A 20,917-nucleotide genomic window follows, 5' to 3' on the forward strand; every position below is an offset into this window, starting at 1 on the left:
CATTATTTGTTTTCATTGGACCTCCGTTAAAAAAAACTTAATTACGTTATTTTTTTTTCAAAATTCAAATTGATGTGTTAGGGCTGCTTATCGGACTGAAAATACGAGTCAATTGATTTAAAACTTAACTCGAAACGGTCATTCAAACAGCTTGATTTTTGTTAATTAAAAGTTTAAACACCGGAATTGAACCATCTTTGGTATGGTTTCCTAAAGGAATGTCCAAACCAAACTCTAAAGTCAGCGTGAGCCCGGTTAAAACAACACAGTCTGACCAGAGTGCGGCAACGGACTCTCCAAATTGAAGAATGCGATGGTTTAACATATAAGAAATTCGTCGTTCAAAAAAGGAAGATGCACTCAACCGTAAATATAATGTTTTTGAAATGGTAGGGTATTAACTAATCATTCCACTAATTGTATTTTAATTATTTATTCTTTCTTACTAAACTAATGTCATATACTCATATGAAAAGATCTAATTGTATCTAGTCCACTTGTATCACAGTTTCAAGAAGCTATTGACTTCTATAATCACCAACGATTGTTAATTTTGACAGGCTAACATGTATGGGACCCTTAAACTAGCGATGCCATGGAAATCACGAAGATAAAGCTTAATACTTTCAAGTAACTCATTGTATGGTCGTCAATATCATGACATAGATTGATATCGTATGTGTGTTATTTGTTTGGTGAATAGATGATATACTAAGTTGAATAATAACGGTCGGTTAAGTATTGATATAATTGATGTATGTTTCGTCTATTGTGATAAACCACAGCAGGAACAAATGGTTCCGATATAATTGTTAATTTTAGCTAATCAGTTTAATCTCTCGTAAACCAACCCACTCTTATTAGTTGGTTCAGAAGTGTTTTACAAATAGATTTATAATTTGTAGCAACTTTGCACATTGGTCATTACCCATTTTGTTGGGGGGTTTTACATTAAAACTAAACGCGCAACAAGTCAACAAGTCTAAGAGATGATGGCTTGAGGTTTTACCATTTAGCGTTACATATCGTCACAAAGACCTTTCACCTTGAAAATACTCAAAAACAAGTGAAACAAAAAATCTAACACGTCACATATTGTCACAAAGACTTGTCACCTTGAGAAAACTCGAAAACAAGTGAAGTAAATAATCTAACACATAGAATGAACATTCAAATGCACTAATCAAAGATGTTTTCAAAATGACTAAACTACCCCTTGAATAATTACAAAAAGATGTTTAACTGAGAGTTAGAGGGGATTAACTAGTAGTTAATCATGCCATTGCAAATTACCTAAATACCCTTGGATAGTGAAGTGGAAATTATGGTTAATGAGTGCAAATAGATCTTCTCTTCTTGTAGCTAGCCTTGAAGCAAGCTTGCCTTAGCTTCTTTGTTCTCTGTGTTAGATCCATGTGTGGCAACTTTCTAATCATCAACTTTTGCTCTTCCAACATCTTCATTTCTTCATCCAACCCCATCTCCTAGTTTATTACAATAAATATAAACAAAAATCATAATATATACATTTGACAAGGCATATTTTATAAAATAATATAATCAAAATTTGAGCACAATATACACGTTTAAAGTATAAAAGATATAAAAAATAAACACAATTCACAAAATCTAGCCATCTGACAACATTTGTAGTTAGTGATGCAAGATTGTGTACTTTGGCGGCTAATATATCTAGTAAGTACAAATAAGTTCAACTATTTTCACATCATCATCTGAAAAATGTCAGTGTTTGATCAGAGCTTTGCACCATTAATAAAAAAAAATCTTCTAATTTTGTAAAAAGTTAAATTCATTTATTTAATGAAGAAAAACCAATAACATTTTGTAAAAAAACTGTAAAATACCCATTTTGCCCTTCTATCCATACACACACTGGTTGCAAACTACATGCATATGATCCATATTGAGCAAAGTAAAAACAAGGGTATTAATGTATTATTATGTAATAATATAGCAACTTACCTTAACATTTTGAATTAGTGACTTAATACTCTTAAGCCTTCTATGAGGCCATCTCTTTATATTAAGCTCTCTACATCTTTTCTTCAACATTGTCAAACCAACATTCAACTTCTTAGCCGCTTTAGTTATCGGCATCTTGAAACACCTCTCGATATCCTCAAACTCCAACAGTCTCACCCTTCGACCACCACCCGCAACCATAGTAGTCTTTGTTTCAACAATTGCACTATGATCATCATGATTATTGTCACTAAGCAATGGCAAGTGACCATCAATATCCCAACAATCCCACAAGCTTAAATATTCATCGATAGGGTCAAAATATGGAAACTCAAAAGTTTTGTCTTGTTTAAATGGTGAGTAGACTCGGTTCATATCGAGTAGGTTGAAAAATTGCATGTAAAGTTGTGCGTCATCTTGATCAAAGTAGGGAGAGTGATCAAGGTTATGATCCATGTGAGAAAATGAGTAGAGGGGTAATAATGTCTTGTAAATATATGTATAGATATAGATATATATATATATATATGTGTGTGTGTAGAGAGAGTGGGAAATGTGGCTACGGTTACGGGAGTTACGTGTGTTATCTAATTATATATTGAAAGTTGTAATGAATTGGGAAGAAGCATAACATTTTCCAATTAATATATTCATTATTACACTTAATCATCATTAGTTAAATTAATTATGCAATAGCTTTACATATAATATAAAAGAAATAAAATGTAAATGGACAAAAAAACTAGTTTTGGCCGGTATTATGACGGTGAGTCGACTTGAATTTCGTTGCATTCATTAAGGTATAGATACCATCGGTAAAATTTGAGCCTCAAAACCTAAAAAAATAATTTTTCAGATTAACATAGATTAAGATTAACGTAGGAAAAAGCAAAATATTTAAAACGAGATGTCTATTTGGTCGGCAGATCTAGCCATTGAGGCGGTGACTTAACACCAATTTGGTCGGTTTTTATTACGTTTGTTGCGGTATCGGAGCTAAAAAACGAAGAAAAATATATATAAAAATTGAAGTTGACCATTGACCAGGGGGTCGGTTAGTAAACTTGTGTGTTGGTAAAACCCGAACGTTGTCGGTCACGACGTTGAAGCGGCGGGTTTACGCGAATTCGATCGGTTTTCGTAAAGTTTGTTATGGTGCTAGAACTAAAATAAAAAAAAATAATATTTGGTTGGTTTTCATTACGTTCGTTATAATAACTAAACTAAAAAAATAAATTTACGGACTAATACGGTGCCGTCAATTGGCCCAATATGGCACATGCGACACTAAAATTCTCATTTATATATAGTAGTAATAGTAATAGTGATATTGTTTCTTTTCTAGAAATAATATGTAAAGCTGGTTCCTACTTGGTGTGACATTTTGGTTCGACATGTTTTATAGAATCAAATAATATGACATGCTGTTACATGCTAGTAAAATAGAAAACAAATATAACTATAACTCTTTTGTTTTGTAAAAGAAATTGACGAGATTTTTAATGAGTATTTGAGGTAAAAAATAGTGTAGAGGGGATACATATATACCCAAATGATCTTAGTGACGCGTCACCGGTAAATGTTAAGTTTCATCAGATCACCCATAACGTTTTCTTTTCCTAATTTTTAAATTAGACATTTATTTTAATTACATTCGATTAGTGAAATCATGGAGTTGTAATTTTTCTAGTAGTGGTTGTTCCTAATTTTTTATTTATCAAAATTTTTTTTTCTTTATATCAAGACATAAACAGCTTCATAGAAACATCAAAACAATTTACAATGAAGTGGCAGGTAAGCGGGCAACAAGCTGCGCCGCAACCCCCTTTTGGATAGCAAACCCAATGTATATATTTATTTAAAAAAATAATTAATGCAAGCGAAGTATATATGTTTATAGTATTAACTATATAACTAACTATAACCGAAGAGAATAATTAATGATCGTAATATCATATGATACGTGCTTTCTATAAAGGATTTTTAATAAATTTGACATTAATACATATTCAATATGGGAATGGGGTTGCATATAAGATTTTGAAGTTGAGATGTTGTTATATTTCTGTTTTTAATTTTGAGAAAAATTAATGTGCTAATTATGATATTCAAGTAGAGTAATTATAATATACAAACAACAGCGTAATAATGTAATTACTCTAATTATGTAATTACATTATAGAATAGTTACATAAATACTCTACTTGTATATATAATTACTCTATTTTATTCTTATAATTAGTATGTTAATCTCATTTGTATTTGACTATTTGATACAAACTCTTTAATTTTAACTAAAAAAATATATAATAAAACTAAAAAGTAATTAATAATAAACAAAAGCAATATACAAAAGTTGTTTTTAATGGATGGATTTGGCCTCTAGACTCGGAATAGATCGAATATGTGGGATTTAAGTATTTAACATGAGAGAAATGAACTATTTTTAACGTTTAAGTATTGGTGAAGATTTACGAGCTCGAAATTTGTATTTGATGGATTATGTATTTGGGATTGTTAGCAACTTGTTATGTCGTTCAACGGTTAATGAAATTTTTTTAGAGTATTTGTACTCATGTATTAAATAAAATGATCTAATTACAATAGAAATGTGGGTAAAGCGGACAACAAGCTGCGTCGCCACCCATTTTTAAATGACAAACCAGATCTTACTGAAAACAAAGTTATAATTTTTTGGCGTCGATAAGTTACCGTGCATGACCCGTTGAACTCTTTTAAGAAACGTAATAGTTTCGGGGTCAAGGGACCCGAATGTATCAAAAGCAAAATGAATGAAGACGTGTTGATTCTCGATGAATGTTTTCTCATGCTTAGCAATTTTCCTGATTCCGCATTTTACACGACCTGCCTAACAACAAACCCGGTATCCGTAAGCCCAACAAGATCGAAACAAAATAACGTATGCTGACCGGAGAGTAGAACTCCCTCCAAAAGATCCAAAAATGAAATTTGATTTGATCGTTCAAAAAAAGTTGGTAATATCAATATTATCAATAATAATATTTCTGAAGGTTACTTATAATAATAATAATAATAATAATAATAATAATAATAATAATAATAAAGACGTACGTACGCAATAATAATTATAAGATTTGTGATAATCGAGTATTTAGAGGCAGCCGTCACAAATGACACGACGGCAATGATAATAATATCGTATTCCCAATGTTGGTGGCACCACCGCCAATCAACTTCATCTCCACCGTCCTACGGCAACTGCCACCGGTAAACATCTTATTGGGTAATAATATCACTTAATCAATTCATTTAATACTTCTTAATTAATAATAAACACTTTTAGTATTAAGTTTTTATAAACATCAACCAAATGATTTTTTTTGTGACAACCCACAACTACACAATAATAACAATGAATCAAATAAATATCGTATAGTGTAGCGGCAAAAAAAGTACGTAAGAAAACGTGTTACTTTAAGACAGGTTTCGTCATGTCATACGTGGGCCATGTGTTATATCTTATGACCGCGAGATAGGACGTCATCATGTCATCCCATGCTCACGTGCACCCCACGCTGCCTTTGCGTGATTGGCCGTGAGCCTGGTCTCACGCTCATAGAAAGGTCAAGGTCAAAAGTTATAGTTTGTTTTTATTTTGACCTGGTCAAACAAATCTTATTCTTTTGAAACAAGAAAACTATAAAATGAATTCATCATCATATCATCCTCCAAGGTGGATGAAAGTTTCATGGCAACAATATAAAGCGTCAAAGCGCGACATAGATATTAGTACAACAAACTCAAAACTCACGTCCAACAACTAGAATAGTTTGTTTAGGCCAAGACTCTGAAGCTACTATTAATCTTCTAACCAACGACTATTTTTCAGATGACTATATATACTAATGAAATATACCGGCATCATTATCAAATGAGCCCGCATAAACTATTTCTACGAATAGTTGACGATTTGAAGAGAGAAATGTTGTGGTTCCAAGTTTTAGCAAAAGTATGATGCAAGAGGTAGACTTACATTAGGTGTTCTAAAACAACGTTGGCATATCATGCAAATTCCGGCAAGGATTTGGAGTACAATTAAGATGTACAACCTTTCACTGCATTATACAACCCAACATCGCTATATATAAAGTGAGTGATAGTTGCGGTTACCATGCAAAATTGTGGCGTGAAGGAGACGGTTTGGTGATCAACGCGACCACCTCATCATCTTGCATGCCACCTTGCATGTATAACACACCCCATTACACTCACTTTAACACATGGTTAGAGTAAGTGTAAGAGTCTCTTCTGCTTGCATGACGTCTACGTGGCTCACGTCATTACTCACTATAATAACACTTAATATACTTTTAGAATAGGTAAATTCGAGTAATTTCTACTTTGTTAATGTGTCACGAAGTTAAGAACACTTTAGATACATATATAAATCTTGACTTGCTTATATCTTAAGATTCATTTACATCAATTCTAAAAGTCAATTTCACATCAAATATGTGCTTTTTAATTACTATTTTTACCATTTTGTTACTTTAATTATCTCTTAATAATCAAGCATTAGTATTTAATAATTCAAACAAACATCTATATGGATTAGAGGTGCACAAAATAACCGGCGGAACCGACCCGAAACCAGTTCCTACCCATACCCTACCCGCGGGTAGAACCAAGTATAGGATTTCTCCTCGGAGCCGTACCCCGAACCGGAACCGACCCGGAACCGGTGGAAAGAACCAGGAGGAACGGGTCAAAAACCCGGAGGAACCGGTCAAAACCCGACCCGGAACCGGTCAAATACCCGACTACACACGGAACCGGTTCCTACCCGAACCTGGTTTGACTTTTGTTGACCATACCCGAAACCGGTTCCTACCCGGTTCCGGGTTTAAAAAATACCCGATTTTGTGCACGTCTAATATGGATACAGTAATCTTCTTCCTCGTAGAACGGTTAAATCAGACACTTTCTAAGAATACTTTTAAATTGATATCAATATCCAATACGAGATTATAACTCTCAACCAAGGAGCATTATCAATACTACACACTATAATACCATTAGACCGCAAGTCTTTGGTTTATTTTAATTTTCAACAATTTGGTTTCGGTTTACAGTGATAAAAAAACCGACAAGCCAAACCATGAACAATAAAAATTTTAAAACAAACTAAAATAGACAGGCGTCGGGAGAAAAATATGTTCAAGAACTCATACAACTCAATGATGCATCATCAAGCACAAATCCTTTTCAAGCATCAACACAATCACACATAAAACATTAGTACAATATGAAAATTACAACTATGATGCTCATTTTATATCTTAATCCTATAACACTAACTCATGTACCTAGTTTAGTACTTTCATCCCACCTTGTTTGGGACTATTACATGTTGTAACTCCACAACATACATGACTCCTTAATGTTTCCTAAGGCCCATCTTCTTGTGTTGCATGATTACACCATTGAATAAAAATATGCTCAAAAAACACATACACGCACACACGTATATGCATAAAAAAATATAGGAAGAATGCGATACGTACTGCTCAAGATAAACCCTTGAAGCAAACTCTGGGCTCTTTCGGCTTGCTCTGGAGTACCGGATATTTGGATGATATGCTCGGTTGCTTCTGGGCTTGTATCAACCAGTTTAACATTGGCTCCCGAAAGCTTGTTTGTTTGCAATACATTAATAATAACATACGAGTCAAAACTCAAAACACATACCATTAACAATACCAAAATATAACTAGACTTACTTCACTGATCTGAGCAAGTTTATTTCGCGATTTTGTTATCAGCTTGGGGACCGCATACTCGGGTATGACAACTTCCAGAATGCTCCAGGTAACCAGTGGTACAGCTATCCTAAAAAGAAATTATATATATAAATATATCTTAGTGTGTAATGTGCACAATTAAAAATTAGTAAAAATGAAAAAGACCACCACACCTGTTATTAACTGCAGCAGCTGGTGCATCTTCGCAATTAACACTATCGGTTTGATTTACAGCTTCATTATTAGATGTCGCGAAACAGGGTCAAATAAGTAAATTTTGTATGATTCGGGTTAGGTAACTAAACCAAAACCATTTTTTTATTTTTCTAATGGAACACATATATAGAGTCGTAAACGAACCGAACAAGGCACTGTTCACGTTCGTTCGGTAATTTCATAAACGAACAAACACAAACGGGCATAAACAAACATAAGTTAACACAAACACGCGAACATAAAAGCTTATGATTTCATTCATTTGTGCTCATTTATGCTTGTTTATGTTTGTCTGTTCTGTTATGAAACTAGCGAACAAAATCATTTCCTCAACAAACAAACACAAACACAAATTTCACTCGATTATGTGTTCATGAACCGTTTCTTTGTCCAACAAAAGCTTAGCGAACGAACATGAAAAATGCTGCATTAAGTTCGATTCGTTTTATAAGGAATAAGCTTAAACCAGTAAACCACTAGCCCAAAAGTTTAAATCTGGTTCGGCACCGAACCAGTTCTAAACTGGGTCAAAATGCCACATCAGCAACAGATAAACGACCCTGATCAAGTCTAATTACCTTTGCAGAAACTGGTCCTGCTGTAGTTTGGTTGGACACGACAGTATTTTCGTTTCCAGTATAAGTTTCCCGGGAAGTTGTATTAATGCTAGAAGCTGCTTCCAAATTTGAAGCACTCCCGACAGGGCTCGGTGCAAGAAATTGACTTTGTTGACCATCTTTTTGAAATAACCCTTGAAATAAATAACTCCTTAATCTCAAAGTCAACTCCACAAGAGCTTCTCTAGCAGCACTGATTTCTCCAACAATCTAAACCAAAAAGGAAAATAGCATTTTTTTTAATTATACTATTTATGAAATTAGGGTTTACGTGAAGGTGTAAGTAACGAACCTGCACAAGTTCATCATTAACTGATACAAACTGTGGAAGATTCTCTCTGGGCAGAATCTGAATATCTGCACCAGTCATTTTCTTGGTTTCGGCTAAGAATCCATCTCGTCCATCCAAACACCCGACTTCGCCAGCAGACAGTAAAAGACGAGTGGTTATAATATTATCTTTCTCAGGAACAAGATCCAAAATTCGAGTCTGAATATGCAAAAGAGCCTCTTGAGCAGGAAAGAGATCATCATCCGGGCCCTAAATTTACATTTACAGTAACCAATTTTATACACAAAAGTGTAAGTGTGTGTTGGGAAGAGAGAGGGGGGGGGGGAGCTATAAACATACGATGATCAAAATTCTGAAATAAAAACAGTTTCGTGAATATATGCATTTGAATACAGTTTCAATGAAATTCGATCAGCTTGATTTATTCAAATTCTTTTACCCGTATTCTTTTTCATGAAATCTTTTAACTTTTAACTCACTTGACACGTATTCTTTTGAATGAAATCTTTTGACTTTCAGTCATTTGAATCGTATTATTTTTAAGGAAATCTTATAACATTAACCCATTTGACCTGTCTTCTTATTTAATAAATTTTTATAGCTTTAACTCATTTGACTCGTATTCTTTTTAATATAATCTATTAACTTTAATGCCTTTGACATGTATTGTTCTAAATAAAATCTTACTTTAGCCCATTTGACCCGTATTTTTTTTATGAAATCTTTTAATTATAACCTATTTGACCCTTATTCTTTTTAATGAAATCTTTAAACTTCAACCCATTTAACCCTTACTCTTTTTAAAGAAATCTTTTAACGTTAACCCATTTGACTTGTATTCTTTTTAATGGAATCTTTTAACTTTACCTAATTTGACCCTTATTCTTTTTAATGAAATCTTTTGACTTTTAACTCTTATTAATGGTGTATAACAATACTCAAGATATTTTAAAACAAAACGTCCAGAAATGGATCCAGTTACTTGTTATTAATACAAAGACAGAGAAAACAAGTACCTCATCAGAAGAAATGATAATAATTTGTTCATCTGACCCGACCACACGATCAGCAACCCTAACATCCACACCAATTTCATTCTGAAGCAACTCCATAAACCCATCTGATTGTCCAATAACACTATCAACCTTGCTACTGGGACAAAGTATTCTAAAGACAAGATCTTCTGCATATAGTGACTGAGCATTGTCACCTCCGGTATCATTAACATAACCAGATGGACGTGAACCATGGCTAAAGCTTCTAGAAGTGTTTAAACCGCCAGATAAGCGGGGCCCGTAGCTAGCCCCGTCCATTGATTGTCTACGCGTTATATTACCAGGGTGGTGCATAAAATCATCCTCGGGAGGAAAGAACCGGTCAGGTGATTGTAACCGATTGTTAAAATGACTACGGTCACGATGTTGACTTTCCCTCAACCGTGAGGAAATAATTTCTATTGCGTTCTTAACTGAGATCATGTCACCAACAACCTGTGTTAAAAGTAAAATATATTTATTACATGAAGCAAAGCTTTAGCATCTATACATAACACACTCGACAATCACTTGATAAACAATTTGCACAAATTAACTTCATTTTTGCTCACGGACAATGCACACACTTACAAAATAATGTATATAGTTCTATGTACATAACAACTAATTATAAATTTCAAATTTGCAAAAAGTTTCAAGCTTTATAATAATCTGAACAATTTCCTCAGACATATCGACACATCGCAGTTGAGTTATTTAGCGAGACATTTAGGAAACTAAATCTACTTATCAATAATGCATTAAAGCATCACGAAACCAACATGAAGCAAAGCTTTAGCATCTATACATTACACATTCGACAATCACTTAATAAACATTTTGCACAAATTAACTTTATTTTTGCTCACAGACAATGCACACAATTACACAAGAATGCATACCGTTCTATGTACATAGCAATTAAATATATTTTCCAACTTTGCAAAAGTTTCAAGCTTTGTAACCCGAACAATTTCCTCAGACATATTGAAACATCACGGTTAAGTACTTTAGTGGGACATTTAGGAAACTAAAATCTACTTATCAAAGAAACATTAAAACATCATGGAACCGACATGAAGCAAAGCTTTAGCATCTATACATAACACTCAACAATCACTTAACAAACAGTTTGCAAAAAATTAACATCATTTATGCTCACAAACAATGCACACACTCACTCAACAACGCATTTCGTTCTATGTACATAACAATTAATTATAAACTCCAGATTTTCAAAAGTCTCAAGCTTTATAATAACCCGAACAATTTCTTCTGATATATAAACACACCGCAGATGAGTACCTCAGTAAGACATTTAGGAAACTAAAATCTACTTATCAAAGAGGCATTAAATCATCATGGCAACATGAAACTAAAATCTATACATAACACTCGACAATCACTTGATAAACAATACACAAAAACAAATTTCATTTATGCTCACAGACAATGCACACACTGTCTTACACAACAATGTATACAGTTCTATGTACACAACAATCAATAATCAATTCCAAATTTGCAAAAGTTTCAAGCTTTATAAGAACCTGAACAATTTCTTCCAACATATAAACACACCGTGGTTGAGTACTTCAGAGTTACATTTATGAAACTTAAATCTACTTATCAAAAATACATTTTAAGCATCATGGAACCAACATGTAGCAAAAGCTTTAGCACAATCACTTAAACATTTTGCACAAATTAACTTCATTTTCGCACACAAACAATGCACACACTAACACAATAATGCATATCGTTCTATGTACATAACAATTAATTATAAATTCCAAATTTGCAAAAAGTTTCAAGCTTTATACTAGCCTGAAACATCTCCTCCGACATATCAACACACCGCGGTTGAGTACTTCAAAGTTACATTTAGGAAACTTAAATCTACTTATCAAAAAAGGCATTAAAGCATCATGGAACCAACATGAAACCAAAATCTACTTATCAAACTAAAATCTATACATAACACTCGAAAATCACATGATAAACAATACACAAAAACAAATTTCATTTATGCTCACAGCAATGCATATACTTCTATGTACACAACAATTAATGATTAATAAACTCCAAATATGCAAAAAGTTTCAAGCTTTATAATAACCTGAACAATTTCTTCCGACATATCAACGCATCGCGGTTGGGTACTTCAGTAAGACATTTAGGAAACTTAAATCTACTTATCAAAGAGACATTAAAGCATCACGAAACCAACACGAAGCAAAGCTTTAGCATCTATATATAACACACTCGGCAATCACTTAACAAACAGTTTGCACAAATTAACTTTCTTTTTGCTCATAGACAATGCACACACTTACACAACAATGTATACATTTCTACGTACACAACTAATTATAAACTCCAAATTCGCAAAAAAGTTCCAAGCGTTATAATAATCTGAACAATTTCCTCAGACATATCGACACATCGCGGTTAAGTACTTCAGTAAGACATTTAGGAAACTAAAATCTACTTATCAAAAATACATTAAAGCATCCCGAAACCAACACGAAGCAAAGCTTTAGCTTTAGCATCTATGCATAACACTCGACAATAATTCACACACTTACACAACAATGCATACACTTCTATCTACACAGCAATTAATAACAAACTCCAAATTCGCAAAAAGTTTCAAGCTTTATAGTTTATACTAACCTGCACAATCTCCTCCGACATATCCACACACCTTGGTATCGTATGATCCCACGGCAAGATCCTAATATGGGTCTTGGTCTCCATCCTCATCTGCTCAATAATCTTCCCACCTTTCCCAAGCAAACACCCCACATGCATCCTACTAACCACCAATCTCGAAACCAACCGATTCCCATTCCCACCCCCTCGATTACTCCCGTAAACCTCATCCTCCTCGTCACCGCCATATCCTAAACTATACCCCCCTCCATCACTCTCCAATATCCTCTCATGTATCAACAACAATGCCTCCTGCGCAGTCGAAAAATTCGGCATTCGCCCGTCCGGGTCCCGCCTCCTCGTATCCGATATCTCAATTATCCTCTCCTCATCTCCATTCAACAATTCATGAACATTGATCCACGCACCCGTGTGCTGCCGAATCGCCTTGATTATACTACCCGATTTACCGATCACACTCCCGGCTTTCGCATCGTGGCAGAGGATTCGGTAACTCGTCGTAACCATTAAAGCCGACGGATCCTGCAGTTTCCGGCCACCACCACCGCCGCCGCCGTTGTTGATGAAGCTCCGGCGAGGCTGGTGGTGGTGGTTGTTATTGTTAGGGTTGTAATGGTGGTTGTTGTTGGTGTAATTGTTGTTGTTGTTGTATCTGGGTTTGGTACGAGGTAGGGTTTGGTCGTAGTCTTGGTCGTAATAGTAGCGTTTGGAGCGTGATCTGTCCATTGTGAGGTGTAATTGAAGAAAGCTAAAGCATTTGGTGGGTAATGTGTTTGTTTGTTGCAGGTTTCAAGTGAAGAATTTGAAACCCTATTATTATTATTATTATTATTATTATTATTATTATTATTATTATTATTATTATTAGTAGGAAGAAGAAGATGAAGATGAAGATGAAGATGAAGATGAAGATGAAGATTTGATGGAAATGGAATTGGGGGTTTTAGACTTTAGATGGTGAGTGGAGATGGAACTGTGAATTTTTGTAATATTGTTTTTCTTTTTTTTTTTGTTAAACCGTTCGTGCTGATTTTAACGTTTTTGTCTGGTTAAGAAACTCGTAGGAAAATTTAACTGAGTCAGGTTTCGAATATGAGAATTTAGAAGTAGAGGTGTATAAACCCGTTTAAAACTTAAAATTGGTTTGGGTTGAAACCGGTTTAGTTTAGTCAACAAAAGACAAAACCGGTTTATGATCGGTTTCGGTTCGCCGGTTTCGGTTTGGTTAACTAGTTTGGAACCGGTTTTGGGGGAGATAATTACAAACGGTTCCAAACATACGGTTTCATATCGGTTTATACATAATCGGTTTTAAACCGGTTTGGTTTTGGTTTAGTATTCGGGTCAGTTCGGTTAACCGGTTTATTTGCCCACCTGTACCTTAGACAATCTAAGTATCTCGATCGGAAAGAATCGAGAGAAAAAGAAAGAGTCGGAGTTGATCGATGTATTTCTCAAAACAAATGAAAGATGAAACCTATAGCAGGAATCATGGATCAACTAAGCCCTCTCGGGAACTTTCTCTATGAAGGAACGAAATGACAATTTATTCTTATACAACAAGACGATTGAATTGGAAATATAGACAAATTCTTACGGAGTCTAAAGAAATGTAAAGAAATAAAAAAATAAATAAAAAGGTGTGGTGGGTGTTTCATGTTTGTAATATTATTTTGTATTTATTGTTTAACCAACAAAAGTTTTGTAATATTTTATAATTAATTTAATTTTGATGTTTTAATATATAAAAAGTTTGTTTGTTTCTGAATTAGTAATATGTTACGAAAACCATTGTATTAATTTTATAATATATAGTGATTTAAATGTGATACATAAGTAATATAATATGATTACATAAAATTTATATTTATTCTCTTCTATTAATTTTTTTTAATAACTAACAAACAGATAATTGTTTAGATATTTCGTATGGGGTGATTCAATGACAAAAGAGTGAACGACCACTGCTAGTTGACCCAACCCAACCGATGGAGTCATTAAGTGTCTCCAAGTCATCTCAAATTTCAGGAAAAATCAAACAGAGAATTGTTTAGATAAAATTTATATGATTACATAAAATATAATATGATTACATAAAATTTATATTTATTCTCTTTTATTAATTTTTTTTGACAACTAACAAACAGAGAATTGTTTAGATATATCGTATGGGGTGATCCAATGACAAAAGAGTGAACGACCACTGCTTGGTATCGTATGATCCCTCGGCAAGATCCTAATATGGGTCTTGGTCTCCATCCTCATCTGCTCAATAATCTTCCCACCTTTCCCAAGCAAACACCCCACATGCATCCTACTAACCACCAATCTCGAAACCAACCGATTCCCATTCCCACCCCCTCGATTACTCCCGTAAACCTCATCCTCCTCGTCACCGCCATATCCTAAACTATACCCCCTCCATCACTCTCCAATATCCTCTCATGTATCAACAACAATGCCTCCTGCGCAGGCGAAAAATGAAGTGGATATTGGTAAAATATATTCTGAATTACTTTTGACGCACGTAAACTATATAAACGAAATACGAATTGGATATTGGTAAAATGAAGTTGGCATGATGTACCCAGTTTTGATCATATTCAAATGGGACGTGATCATGTGGTAAATTGATTGACATGTTGTGAACAGGCCAATAGAAACACCACTTCCCCGTTTTTCACATCGGGTTTTGAGAGAAGGGGGGGAGTGTTAAGTTTTATTTTTTATTATTATTTTTTTTTGAAACAACTAACTTTATAAAACCCACGTAAGCAAGAAGCTAAGGGGGAAACAGAAATAAAATTACATCACCAAAAACATGTTTTTTAACCAGTCAACGAAAATATTCTAGTTTTAGAATACCATAAATATGAATAATTAACAATATCATCAAAGATAGACTCACGTTTGTATGCTTCCATATCACCCACCAAGTAGTCATGATAATAGCATCCAAAAATCAATCTTCTTTCTTTATTAATAGTAATAGTACCGATCCAAAAAACCAAATATGAAGGAGTCAAAGATTAAGGAAAAGTCACCTCAAGCCAACGAGCCACCGCTTTCCAAATCCGAACAAGCAACTACATTCTCCAAACATATGCACAGTTGTCTCAACGTGTCACGAGCAAACATAACACATAATCGAAGGTAACGTGTTTTTATTATGCTACTAATACTTGTAGACTAGTCTGACTTTTTATTTCATTACAATCCAAAAATGAGATGCTTATTAATAATGTTACATGTTAACCAACCCCAGTCCCATAAAAGTGGTTATTTTCTGTCGAGTTCATGTTTTCAGGTTGTATTAATAATGATCACCCCTAGCTTACGAAGAACACTCGTTTTTGTCAGTTTTTTTGTCATTTAAATTTAAATTTATGCCATCTTATGGTCAAAAAACATATCTACGTTTGCATTTTTACACACTTGAAACGCTTCATCATCAATTACAAAAGAGTTTAATGGGTAACAAGCAACCTTTGTAAAAAACTTACTAGAATGCTAAACAACATAAGAGATTCTAACATACAAAAACGGGTTAATACATTTGTCCATGCAAACTATGAAAGTATACATGTATTTTTTATAATATCTATCTATAATATATATAAACGAAGACATAAAAATCCTACTTGTCGCGATGTGGTCGCTCCCTCTTTTTTTGGAGTCACCAGATTTGCTTGATTTTTAAATTGAGGTTTCTCATGCATTTGACCCGAATTCATGGGTGTGGGTCTTACCAAACCTAGATTTTCTTTAAACGGGTTATAACATCTCATTAAATAAAGAATTATTCTCACCCAATTATTGATGTAAAAATCCTATAAAATATAAGTATATTATTAACTTTCATACAAGAAAAAATATAAATGCAAAAAATAAATAAATATTATAACAAATAATATAAAATAACCCCGTAATATGGGAGATAATTTGGAGTCACCAGATTTTGCTTGATTTTAAATGGAGACTTCTCATGCATTTGACCCGAATTCATGGGTATGGGTCTTACCAAAACCATAAGTATATTATTAACTTTCATACAATAAAAAATATATATATTAAAAAAATAAATAAATATTAGAGCAAACAATATAAAACAACCCCCGTAATACGGGGGATAAAAACTAGATAATCATATAACATATAGTATATTATTTTAGATTATTATGATATTAAATTATACCGTATTGTATATCACTTACACGCATTACCCTTTAGGCCTTTGTAATCCAAATACATATAGCCTCAAGTCCTCAACACAATCATTCCGCCCAATTAATGTATAGAAACATATTAATTTTGTCGATGATTTTAGTGTCATCAAGTTATTTTAAGCAATTGAGATTTAATAAATACTGATATGAGCTAGGAGATATGGAATACACGCTCGTTTAATGTTATTATGACTTTCGTACAATAAAACCTCTATGGTTCTATTGAGAAGGCTCCAAGGGGCACCACCCTCGTAAAGTTAAGTGGTTGGTCCCATACGGGGTCTAAGAGGCAATGCCTCTAGTTGGGTCGCACTTGATGGCGAAAAGTTATATGGAAAATGAAACTAGAGTCAGTAGTCAAAACTACGTTATCATGCTTCTCACTATCACTTTCTCTTTCTTCTATATTATGTGCACAACAAGAGGGCAATTAAATAATTTCACATTCCTAATATCTTGCCTGTCTATGAATGAACATGGTTCCTAATTAGGCAAATTAGATTTTAATACTCAATACTTTTAGTGAACACAAAGTTAAAGATCATGGTGTAGCTTATTGGCAACATCCCTTTAATAATTATGTTGTGTTTCATTAATTTTTTTCATGACAACCCTTCATAGGATTCTATTGCATGGTCCCTTTTATCCCATCATTTAGCAATTAATTAAATAGTATATACTTTATTTATTTGGGCTTGAATAGCTTGCTTATACCGATCCGACATCTCGTATAATTAATATAGTCAGTTTTTGCTTATACCTTTAGCTCACATATATGTTTTTATTGCTCGAGTAAATTTTTTCAAGATGCCACTCATCCTACTACCAGACTCGAGCAAACTTAACTTTGGATTTCTTTTTCATCCATAATCATCGCACCCATAACGCGTTAATGATATTTAAGTGATATCCTTATGGTACAATATCTCTCATGTGAACTGAATATAACATAACAATATATGTGGGATTGGACTAAAATGTCACACAACATATCGTACGTCAAAGACACGCCTTCCCTACCTCGGCGGCCCAAACACTATTTGGGCGTGTTTGGATTTTGTTTTGAAAGTGTCAAGGGATATCGAATCATCATCAGAACCACACAGTGGCGGCCCAACCATTTTGGAGGCCTAAAGCGCAAAAAAAAATCGGGGCCTTTAGCAAAAAGTTAGAGAGATGAGAAATTACATAATTTATAAGCTTAATTTTTAGAATTTATAGAGTGATTTCCGTGTTTCATATATGAAACTACAAAATTTTCAATTTTTGTTTTAGAAAAGAAGTTTGATTTATATAGGTTTATTGTTTAATAATCCATATTAAATGGTATAGGCCCATAATAATACCAAGTCAGTTGACGGTCCAAAATTTTAAAAAGTTGGGCTCCAATGTTCCCTGCTAAAAAGAACTTAACGGCGTTGTATTTTTTTTTTTCAAGATTTCAAACTAATGTTTTAGTGATTTTGATTGGAAGGAGGATACGAGACGATTGATGTAAAACTTAGCTCGAACCGGTGATCCAATAGCTTGATTTTTGTTCAGTGGAAGTTCACACCTGAATTGAAGCATTGTTTCGTTGTTTTGGATCACCGCTTCAAATTAAGTTTGACATCAATCGATTCATATCCTTATTCCAATCAAAAGGCCTAAAACGTTAGTTTGAAATTCAAAAAAAATATAACGTCATTATGTCCTTTTTAACGGGGGACCAAGTTTTTTAAAATTGGGGCCTCCAGTGGTAATAAATTGATTTGAAATTATTATCGGGCAATACAAACTAATAGAGATTATTAAAAATTAATAAACCAATTTGTATTTAAACCACCCAACTTTGTTTTAGCTTTCAAAATAAATTTAGAAACTGTGAATACTAGGAGAAAACAACAATAATTCATGAGGGAAAAATAAATATACAAAGTAATTCATGAGGGAATCGAACCTTGGTTGGAAACAACAAAAAGATGGAGGCCTCATACTAAATCGGATAACCACCGGGCCAACTTGTAGGACTACTTCTTTTCCACTTATGTGATATAAATATGATTTTCTACAAATAAATAATATTAAACTCTTTAAACGGGGGCTCATTTTTTCGGAGGCCTCAAGCCCTAGCCTCACCCGACATTACTATAGGGCCGGCCCTGGAACCACAGTCCATTATAATGAAACTAAACGTATAAGAGATGTTTTTTGGTTGTTTGAAGTTGATATAATAATCAGTTAATCATATATGTTTTGAGTGTTAACATGTCTAAAATACTTTTTTTGAACGACAATGTAATCTACTTCTAATGATACTACATCAATATCCGTACTCGAACCCGGAACCCTCGACCTTTAAGAGATATAGCACCTTATTACACACCAAGATACTATCGGGACAAATGCCCATTAACCCTTATAACAAGAATGAATTACTCAAAGAAATAAATAAACTACAAAATAAAATATATATATATATATATATATATATATATATATAAGATGAAGCATCTTATTTTTTTAATATGCCCCCAATTAAAGGTAATAACCCTTTATTTATTCTTATAGCTGTAGCCAAAGTACAGTAATAAACCTGTATTAGAGGCGCATACACTCATATATAACTCCTTTAGACTTTAGATTACTCTGCCCACAAAGGCATCTAAGTAATAATACTTAGCAAAGATATAAAGTTATAAACAACAAAGAGTTTTTAAAAGCGAAACCCCGATCGAGCTTAAACTCCATCACGGGTTTCTTCCGCCCCTCCCCCTCCTTGGATCATGCTTAGGATTAGCTCCAGCATCGTCGTAGTCCAAAACTGCGTCGAGCATCAAAAGCTTCCTTCCATGTAACCGCAAACCATCCTACATGGAGAAAACAACATATATGTAGTTTGTATATAAAATCATGCAACTGTAATAGAATAAGCTTCACATAATTAAAAGGTTGCTAGAGGGTGCAACGAAGACAAACACGACAACAAGACGCAACATGACCTGACATGACCTGATCCAACCCGACCCATTGAATGGTTGTAGCTACAAACCCTCCTTTTTATCCTAGTGCTTATTTAATAAAAGTAGTGCATCCAATATTTTCAACCATTTTTATGTGCACATTTTACAACATTTGAAGGGGGTGCATTACACTTTTTTACAATATAGTTTTCTTTTATAGTTTCTTAAGCATACCCTAACTAGAATAAAAATAATTAAAAAATATATATATTTTTAATGGTGATACATGTCACATATGTGCATTACATTTTGAAATAGTTGTGCATATCCTACTGAAAATATAACTTGGATCCGACTTTGATCGGTTTCCATGTAGGTCTAGCTAGCTACCCGTGTTTAAGATCAAGATCGAGTCCTTTTAGAAGCATGTTACAATATTAGTTTACGGGTAGGTCGTTCTTAAACGTTACCTACATGAAACTAACACTACAAAAGGGCTAGCCATTAATTTGTTGCTCGTTTGCCTTCTTTTTCATTGTAAGTTGTTAAAATCTTTCATATAAAAAAAACACTAGTAATATATATCTGAATTACCTTGTGGAGAGAGTAAGTGGTCCGGACTAAGCCATTAATACTGCTGCCATCCACTATTTACAAAGAATAAATGACACGATTAGTTAACAGATTATGATAGTCATTTACTCGTTTTTAACAAACTTAAACGATAAAAATTGAAAATTGCAATCAGATGGTAACCTGAAAATATGTAAGCAAGGAGTAGGAATGAAATGAGAAGGGTAGTTTTAGTAGAATTTGCCATGAATACTTGTTTTTGGTGCAAGATGCAAGGAAGAGAGGACACAGAGAGATGGTTTATATATATTTCAACTCAATAGGAGGAGATAGTGGCTTTGATAAGATGATACCAACCCAAAGATGATGAGTGATGATTGCATCTAGCAATATATACAAAAGATGAGGCCACAATATTGTGAAGTCAACTTCACTAATATATATAACCTTTCAAGGGTTGACCACTGTCAATGAATCCAGCTAACATAGTAACATTCATTGGGTTTTCTCGCTCATATATTGCGAAAACACGCATAACAAAATAAATCATTTTCTTAATCAAACTTTAATGTTTT

The 20,917-nt window shown here is 33.7% G+C and overlaps 2 protein-coding genes and 1 long non-coding RNA gene across 3 annotated transcripts in view; 1 reads left to right on the top strand and 2 right to left on the bottom strand.

Annotated features, from left to right (window-relative positions):
* The window catches only part of LOC143625588 (uncharacterized), a 4,823-nt gene extending 4,094 nt beyond the window's left edge, over positions 1–729 (top strand). The window contains exon 3 of the mRNA XM_077095887.1: positions 561–729. Within this exon, the coding sequence (XP_076952002.1) occupies positions 561–614 (54 nt within the window). The 3' untranslated portion in view covers positions 615–729. The remainder of the gene's footprint in view (positions 1–560) is intronic.
* Positions 730–8,491: 7,762 nt separating this feature from the next.
* LOC143628335 (RNA-binding KH domain-containing protein RCF3-like) lies at positions 8,492–13,369 on the bottom strand. The gene is made up of 4 exons (XM_077097956.1): positions 12,602–13,369; positions 9,908–10,381; positions 8,892–9,140; positions 8,492–8,809 (listed from the first exon to the last, which is right to left on the bottom strand). Exons 1-4 carry the CDS (start codon positions 13,325–13,327, stop codon positions 8,510–8,512), a joined length of 1,749 nt encoding a protein of 582 aa, XP_076954071.1. The 5' UTR covers positions 13,328–13,369; the 3' UTR covers positions 8,492–8,509.
* Positions 13,370–19,343: 5,974 nt separating this feature from the next.
* On the bottom strand, positions 19,344–20,627 carry LOC143626792 (uncharacterized). Its single transcript, XR_013152487.1, has 3 exons — positions 20,526–20,627; positions 20,364–20,416; positions 19,344–19,676 (listed from the first exon to the last, which is right to left on the bottom strand). It is a non-coding gene; the product is annotated as an uncharacterized LOC143626792 (long non-coding RNA).
* Between the last annotated feature and the right edge of the window lie 290 nt (positions 20,628–20,917).

The sequence above is a fragment of the Bidens hawaiensis genome, unplaced genomic scaffold (assembly GCF_021521415.1).
Source record: "Bidens hawaiensis isolate Kalapana, Puna unplaced genomic scaffold, B.hawaiensis_p1.1 tig00000458_1, whole genome shotgun sequence".
Lineage (NCBI taxonomy): Eukaryota > Viridiplantae > Streptophyta > Magnoliopsida > Asterales > Asteraceae > Bidens > Bidens hawaiensis.